The sequence below is a fragment of the Polypterus senegalus genome, chromosome 8 (genome assembly GCF_016835505.1).
Source record: "Polypterus senegalus isolate Bchr_013 chromosome 8, ASM1683550v1, whole genome shotgun sequence".
Classification (NCBI taxonomy): Eukaryota; Metazoa; Chordata; class Cladistia; order Polypteriformes; family Polypteridae; genus Polypterus; species Polypterus senegalus.
The window spans coordinates 2,441,750-2,450,600 of NC_053161.1; the positions used below are offsets into that span (position 1 = coordinate 2,441,750).

The 8,851-nt window shown below is 42.1% G+C and overlaps 1 protein-coding gene across 1 annotated transcript; it reads left to right on the forward strand.

The window, feature by feature from the left end:
- The first annotated feature begins 612 nt into the window (after positions 1–612).
- mrps12 (mitochondrial ribosomal protein S12) lies at positions 613–4,892 on the forward strand. Its single transcript, XM_039760609.1, has 3 exons — positions 613–730; positions 899–973; positions 4,166–4,892. The coding sequence occupies exons 2-3, from the start codon at positions 922–924 to the stop codon at positions 4,585–4,587; spliced, it is 474 nt and encodes a 157-aa protein (XP_039616543.1). The 5' UTR covers positions 613–730; positions 899–921; the 3' UTR covers positions 4,588–4,892.
- The last annotated feature ends 3,959 nt before the right edge of the window (positions 4,893–8,851 follow it).

Sequence of the window (8,851 nt, forward strand, 5' to 3'; positions counted from 1 at the left end):
CTACGTCTTTTGGGCAAGTTATGGGAAGAATAAAGGGACTGTGGATGTCACGGGCTCAAGGTGTGGAGCACAGTAGAAATGGGAAAGCTGGCATCAGATTGGGCAGCATAGTGGAAACGGTATAATATATTTTAGCCTGGATTTGTCCTATGGATCTGGTACTGGACAGGCCAAGATGTGCATTGGCACTATGATGAAGACCACTAGAGCATATGTATAGATAGATAGATAGATAGATATGAAAAACACTGTAATAGATAAGTGTTGCTTCAGTTCTCCCCGCCCCAAAAACTGTGCACCTGCCCAAATTGTTTTCACAGCTACCACTTTCTTCAAGCACATACACTATTAGTATTCATATAACGTTATCTATTTAAAGTTATTACTTTAAAGTAAACCAACTGAGTAGTTAAGCCCTTACACCTTCTCCTTTTTAGATATACTGTATATTGTGGTCTTTTTTGACAATAACCCTTTGTCACAACTCACAACCTTAATACACAAAACGGCACATTTGTCACCAAAGCTTTTACCGCTTCAATCTTTTTCGTTCCGAAACAAATTTAGAAGTTTTGAGCCATGCAGCACACCATAGCTGGCATGCGCTTTGATTTGAACAACATCCGGTCGAATAAACACAGCTTCCGAGTCAAGAGACTTGCATGGTGTCGGAGTAGGAGGTGAAGTAGAAGGAAAGGCTTAAAACCAATGAATCTTGACTGGCATACAGGTACAGTATGAGGATTTAGGGTGATCGGGAGTCTTTTCCCTGGATAAGACGAGAGTTCTGCCAGGCGCATTAAAATAATTCACGTGGAATATTAACATCCCTTGATGTCCTTTATTGCTCTATCAATGTCACGGTTTAATTTACTTTCTGTGTTTTGCATTTCATCAGCTTGAAGATTTTCAAATGAGATCATGACATACTCTGGACTTCTATTGAAAACATTCCGACTGCCGCTCACCTGTAGTAAGTGTGTTTTCTTTTTGTTATGTGAATTATTTCAGATTGAATGCGTGCGTGTGCGTGTGATTGTGAGCCGTACATTGTTGAGCATTGGCTCCCTTCTAACTTCAGTTAGAAAGCATGTTTGAATATGGATGGTTTAGGATTTTTTTGTGACCCCCTCGTCTATGCCAACAACGGTAAAGTAAAATTAAAAACGCTGTCTCCACACAGCACTAAAGTCGTCTATTTAGATCTCACCCAGCAGTTACTGTGTTTCGTTTTGTTTCCTCGTGCCACAGACCCTTTGCGTTTCAGGGATTTGTAACTATCGGGGGCTTAGCCTCCTCTAAATTCGAAAAGTGGAGGAATTTGGGTTTTCGCGAGGGTACATACACTGAAATAAAATCGATCAGGGCATAGACCATATATAGACCAAGTATAGTGGATCAAGGGTTTGGCGCAATAGATCATGTATATAAAGGACAAAAAGATCAGGGGCTTAAGCCCCACACAACCCCACTGCCACAAAATTGTAGCTTTGGGGGAAAACAAGCGTCATGAGTCACCGTCATCACCAATGTAAATTCATTTGTAAACAATAACTTGGAAAATGGATAGGCTTATGTTTGCTCTACAGGAGTGGCTCACGTGTATTTTTAATATTCAAATATGAATCGTTTAACATTACTAAAAGCTGTGTAATTCATATATCCATAGTTATGATATTTACACAATAATGTGTTACGTAAACAATAATTGAAGATATGTAATTTGGTAGTGTAATTAAAAAATCTGGAAGTCAGTATTTTCTTACATCATAAACAACTGTAAAAGGTAATATGATTAATTATGTTGCAGTGATAACAATGGTTGCCTCATGGACCTAGCACCTTGAGTTTGAATTTTCACCTGGACATTGTACTGTGTAAATTTACATGTTCGCCTTATGTCTGAATGGGGTTTTCTACAAGTGTTGGCAACAGAAGCCATAATTACTAATTAATTACTTGTGCATGTTGCGTACACCTACCCATTGACTAGTGATTTGTTCAGGGTTGGCTGCAGTCCTGTGCTTAGTGTTGCTGGCATATGACTCTGAATTGGCTTAAGGAGGTTTGAGCTTGTTGTTTTCACAGAGATTGCTTTTAAATAAACTCAAACATTTGTTAATCACCAATGGATTTTCACAACCTCAAACCATGAACAGAGGCAGACCCACAATACATGAATAATGTCCAGCTATCCAGTATTTAACCCTCGTAATACAGTTCAGCATTGTGGCAGCTAGCATCAATAAGGACAACATTATGTGCAAGGTTGGAACCAATGGAGGATCAGATGCCTCACCATCATGCACTATTAAAGACATAAAATTAATCTTTTCTAAATTTTTACATGATTTTTATTCAACTTGCCCTGTCTATTTGTCTGGGTCAGATATTTCAATAATTTTTTTACCCACTTTGACCAAACTGCTTTCCTTGAAACTTTGCATGCATCCTGATCTCCAGTGACAATGGGATCTATGCATTAATTAAATCAAATTTAAATTTCATATTTCCTTGCTCTTTTAGTGTGTACAGTGCTTTTAGCCAACACACATATATATGAAAAATCAGCAGTGTTTGTCAAGTTGTTACCTTGTTGGACTTTTGATCAAACAGTTGAAGGTTCAAAACCAATTTATACAAATGAATAAAAAAAATCATTTTGATTAATTGATATTGAAGTTTTGTCAAATTACTTCAATATGACAGTTAAGCAGCATTTATCAAGTGGTTAGCTTGTAGGACACTCAGTCAAATGATCAAAGGTTTGTGTCCAATGTACACAAACTCATTTTTGTTTATCTTGCCAATTTTTCATCATTTCTATAGAAATTTGGTGAAATACTCTTTTTCAGGGATTTGGCGATATTAGCTTGGTGGATAAAGTGTTAGGCTTTTCTAAGAAAGATTGAATGGTTCGATTCTCCAATAGACAAACACATTTCCAGTACTTAATATGTGTAAGGTTTCACTGTGGTTAGGAGTTTCTGAAATGAGAAATGAACATGAATGAATGTTACATTTCAGTTTATAATCGTAGGTTTGATTCCACTCTATCACTAATGGTGTTTCTGTCAAATCACCTTCCCACCCAAGTCTAGTTTTTATAATGTGCAGAGGACTGTGTGCATTAGAGTGGCTAAAAATATATATCAAAAAAAGATTTTTAAGTGACTCAGTTTTATTCAAAAATGTACTAAAAAGTAAAAAAAAAAAAAAAGTTTTCTTTTACTAAGATTTTTTTGGTCATATGTGACTAAAAATAAAATTGTGGGGCGCCCATCAATGAATTAATTTAATTTAATTAAAAACCCTAGATTCTTTAAATGGTTCCAAAAAATAACTCTTACAATTTGAAAATGTCTCCATTATAACCATTATCCTACATACTTTAATCAACTTTTATATGATGTGTCATTTTCTTTCCATAGTTAAGCTGGTTAAAAATTTCACTTTAACAAATCTATGCATTTTAATTGAATAACAGAATGGATGTATTTAAGCTTTGGATGCTTTGCAGAAAATCTTCAAGTGCAAACACTGAAGGGCTGCAAAGGCAAACCCACACAGACATGGGGAAAACATTAAAAACTCCGCGCAGGGAGGACCCAGAAGTGAACTCGGGTCTCCTTACTGCGAGGCAGCAGCGCTACCACTGTGCCATCGTGCTGCCCACAAACTATTTTGTTTCTGTAATTTGGCTCCTAAATGTTTCATTTTTGGAGTCAGTGGCTCTGGAGTAGTTTTTTTGTTTAAGTCTGGAGCCCTGACATGCAGACTTCAAAGAAACAGAAACAGGGATTGTGAGTGTTATATTTTATTCAAAGTCAGTATTTTATTTTTAAAAATGAAATATAGAAAAGGTAGACATACATTTTGATAACATTCTTCAAAGGTTATTTGACAGTGATTTATATTGTTAAGCATTTACATACATCAAACATCTGTAGTAGTGTGAATGAGTAGTGATCAATATATGTTTCAGAATAAAACAACACATTCTCAGAATGAGCTGTTTTAGTTTAGGAATCAAATAACACTTTACTGCTTTTGCAGTTTTACTTTTTCACATCAAGTTTTTTTTCTTTCATAACAATATACTTGAATAACTTAAACATATTTGTAATCTTTACACATCTGACATAAGCTTTTTATTCTTCTTTAGGACCATGTGTACTACTATCTTCAATTCTACCAAACCTCAGGAGTCCTCTACTAGCATCTTCAATTTTCACTCCTTTTCAATCACGTGATATGGCCACTCTTAACCAGATGCATCGGCAGGGCAAGCCTCGACCAGGTCCCCCCAAAGCAAACCATTTGTCTGGACATCCACAACTTAAAGGTGTAGTGTTGAAGACTATGATCCGCAAACCCAAGAAACCCAACTCTGCAAACCGCAAGTGTGCTCGGGTACGACTGAGCAATGGCAAGGAAGTGGTGTGTTTCATCCCAGGGGAGGGACATAATCTACAGGAACACAACATTGTTTTAGTGGAAGGCGGCCGCACACAGGACTTGCCTGGTGTGAAACTCAAGATTGTCCGTGGAAAGTATGACTGTGCCCATGTTCAAAAAAAGAAGTAGCCCAAGGACTCTGATTGCATGTGACAATAAACTAGTGTCCATTACAGATGACTGCCTGCATTTCTTTGAGAGCAGAGGAAGGTAGCACCATTACTAAGGCACATCAGAATGAGACGGTCCTCCTCAAAACAAGTCTCTTGGTATGTTAAGTTTGTGTCCATCAATGTGTTGATCAATATTTGTCTGTAAAAAGAACCCAGAGTGATTTAAGAGCATATGAAAGGAGCTTCATGCTAGATCAATATACTGTGTAAAAGAGATTTGTTTTGTAAAATTGGAATAAATACAATTTACATTTTAGAAGTTTTCTGAACTACTTTTGCTTTTATTGACTCATAGTAATATTTATTAAATTTCTTCTTCTTCTTCTTTCGGCTGCTCCCGTTAGGGGTTGCCACAGTGGGTCATCTGAAATATATTTGCTGCAATACTGATACCAAAGTCATAATCTGCTGAGCAAATATTAGCCACCGATCAGAACAGTTTTGCAGCTTGTCCTGCCAACCATTTATCTCTGACCAGCATGAATAGTGAAAGAAATCCTCTTCACTAGTCTTAATAAGAATCTATAAAAAAACAAATTTAAATTTTAAAACACTTCCACAAAGATGTATTTTTGGAAACGGTGACTTAATTGAACTGTTCAACATGATTCTTTAGAGTACATCAACATACTGCTTTGTCTTACAATTCAGCGCTTGTTTTTTTTTTTTTTTTTGCCTCTTCATTATATCATACTATCTTTGTTTTACCTAGAGAAGATTCTGACCAGAATTGTGTATTTCAGATCACTGTCACGAAGTAGTGTTTTTCCTATTTTAAGATATAGAGTTGGATGAATATTTTCTTTTATCACAATAATTTACCAGCATGGTAAATATCAAATCAGAAAGTTAACAATTACCATCAAACAACACTTCCTTAGATTCTCATCAGTCTTCGGTGGTGAGTTTTCTGTTGTGCAAATCGTCAGTGGTAATTGGGGTTCCTGTTAATGCTCCTGTGTTTTCTTAGCCCTGAAGTTTTGCTCTAATTCTATGACCTATACAATAAATCAGTCATGGAGAATGCTGTCAGTTTAGGGGTTCTCAGACTCGGTCCTGGGGACCCCCTGTGGCTGCAGGTCTTTGTTCCAACCAGATTCGTAATCGATGACAACACCTGATAACACTGATCTCAGGAGGACGCATCAGCCGGACCTTGGCTACGTTCTCCCTGTCCCCCAGCGAACCTTGGGGGAACGGTGTATCTCATGTCCCCCCGGGGACAATGGCGCCACTCGTAGCCCGGCCGATGGCAGTTTTAATACGGGCGATGTCCTCCTGGTTGTTTCCCTCTGCGAGACCAGAAACACCTTGGGAATTCCGTCAGTGTCATATCCGCCCCTTTCTCCGCCAAGGGGGGCATTACGGCCACTTGGCTGCTCTCAGCCCCTCTCTCTGTTATGTCGGAAGACCCATGTTTTCTTTTGGGGATCTCCCGCTTAATCTGGGGTTTGTGCTCAACCTGAGGCTCTCTATGGAAAGAAGAGAGCCTCTTTGCTGTTTGCACACCCGTTACCCTCCGCTTACCTGGAGGTGGCACCGCATCGCTCCGATGAACAGCACTATGCAGCTGCACCGGCACGATCGGTGCTTCCCCCGGTCCTCCTGTCACCGGCGTTACCCTGCACTTAAGACCGGTCGGGACCTGGAGATCTGCACTGCTCCGGAAAGCCACATCACACGCATGCCCCGGGCTGTTTGCTCCGTTCCCCAACCATTCAGTCATCATGCCACACTCCTCTGTCGGGCACACGGTGCTTTGACAACCGCTACTTATTACCTGCGGTGCCAGATCGCACTGTGTCCCCTTATACTCTATGACACGGGTCAGACTCACCTGCACTCCCGCATCGATCACCTCTGGAGCATCCCGGCCCAGCTGCTGTACGAAGTCCCTCAGACCCTTCAACGGTGCTGTGGCCGTCGCTCCCAATTCCTCCACACGTTTCCTCAGCTCCTGCAACTCCTGAAAGAAACGGTGTAGGGGCACAAGCTTAATTTTTATGACCGGCGGTACTTGCGCTTCCGCCTTTCCCGTCTCGTCCGGCCGGGAACCAATGAGCGTGTCCTTCCCTGGCACGTGCTCAGTTGCGGAGCGCAAAGGCTCTCGGGCCTTGTAGTCCTTCGAGGATCGGTTGGCCGTCCAGTCATCTTCCCGCTCCTCGTGGGCTTTCGGATTCCTCGGCGCTGCTTTGCTCAGTTTCTTCTCCCCTTCCTGGAGACTCGGTCTCGTTGGGGAATGAACGGCCTCGTCAGAGGACCCAGAGCGCCCTCCACCTTCTCGGCATCCACCGCGGGTGACCAGGCTGTTGTCCTCGTAAGGGGCCGTCACTAGCCGTCTCCCATCCTGGCTTGCCTTCTGGGGGCCGCGGCCATTTTGCCGGAACGTGAGGCAGGCATCCCAGATGCCGCTGAGATTCTGAATGCGGGCGACTGCAAAACAGGACAGAAACAATCCCGAAACGTCGGGCATTTTACCTGCACCTACCTCCGGATTATGCGGCGGAATCCCCATCTAGGGACCCCGATGCGCTCGATAGCTGTCCGCATCCCGACTGTTGCGCTGAGGGCTCGCTCGGCCCGAATAAGCGCTCGGTCTTCCTTGCTCCCACTCAGGTATGTCCAGGACATCTCGGCGTCCGTCATGTCTTGCACCCAGCTGGGACTGACCTTTTTCTTCCCGGACTTCTTCCCCATCGTTCTCCGAGGTAGAATGCGGCGTGTAGACGCAGCGCTCTTCGTATAGATGTTGTTGCATCTCCGTGTAACGAGGCGTGACCCTCCTGGGTTGTCTGCCACACAATATTTATTTTTTAACGCGGGTTCCAACCCAAATAGACGGACCAGAATCCTGCCGACTACGCCAGTTGTGACAGTCAGGCTCTTCTGCACCTTTCCAACCCTCAGGTACAACTCCAGACACTGGATATAAGTCCAAGACTCTTTATTTTTCTCACAAAACGTGCACAAAGCACCTTCCACTCTACTGATAAATTACCAAAGCAATTCTCTCTCCTCGCCCAGACACTTTGCCCCTCTACCTCCCAGCTCAGCTCAGTGTCTGGACTGACCCATAGTCCTTTTATACACCCTGACCCGGAGGTGTTCCTGCCCAATCAGTCCACAGTTCCTTATTCCTTCCGGGTCAGGGTAAACCATCCTTTTCTTCAACCCGGGAGCACGTTGTTTCTTCCTGTCACGTGACCGTGACGTACTCCCGGGTTATAGGGCACATATGAGCCCCCTACAGCGACTCCCAGCAGCCCCCAAGGTATCCAGCAGGGCTGTGTTTAAACTCTACAAGGTCCATGATGCCCTGCTGGAACTCGGGGCACGATCCTGCTGTCGGGAGAGCTCCTCCTGGCGGCCTGGGGATGAGGACCAGAGTACGAAGCCGGCAGTCCTCCACAGCCGATAAAGACAAGCTGCAAGCTGCCTACAATTCCATCCCCCCACAGCTGCAGAACGTGCACAAAGTTCTCCCAGTTCATGCCTTGATTGATTATCTGGGAGTGAAGTGCTGGAGCTTTAGAGTGGAAATAATAGATCGTTATTTGGAACACATGCATTTCATGTGTGTTCCGTTTCTACAATAATCTGCGTAAACACATTGTTAAAACAGAAACGTTTTTCATATTTTAGCAGTAAATGACAAAATGTTGGCATAAACTATATATAATGTGTGAAGCCTGAAGTCCAAAGATCAAATAAACACTTTCACAAAAGGTTCAAGGATAAAACAACAGGCTTCATGGTGTAGCGGTAAGATTTGCTAACTTGTATTCAAGAGTCCACAGTTCAATCCCGACTGCCTCCTATATTTGCCGTTTTCAGTAGTGAGCTGCTCTTATTGTTAATATTATACAGTACACAAATACATTTGGTTTGCGTCTGTAACAGACACTGTACATTTATAGTACTTGTGAAAGTTATTGTTTTATTTTCAATTTTATTCTCTCAGTCTCAATCACGATACATACTACCACCCCACACCCCATCCCCCCTCCAGGGATCTAACGCTGATAATTTTTATTTGAAACTGGGAGTAACTGTAGATGTGAGTGGTGTTGTGAGGGAATGGAACTGGACATTCTCTGATCTGGAGGGATAAATGCTGACACACAAACGCTGGTGAATCTGCCTTCTTCATATCTCACCATCACTTGATTTTTTTTATTTAGTTTTATTGAGTATTCCTGCTCATGCTGAATTAGTATGTA

Coding starts and splice junctions, on each gene's coding strand:
- mrps12 (XM_039760609.1), top strand. CDS start 922: ATGACATACTCTGGACTTCTATTGAAAACATTCCGACTGCCGCTCACC. Junction 974..4,165: donor CCGACTGCCGCTCACCTGTA/GTAAGTGTGTTT, acceptor ATTCTTCTTTAG/GACCATGTGTACTACTATCT.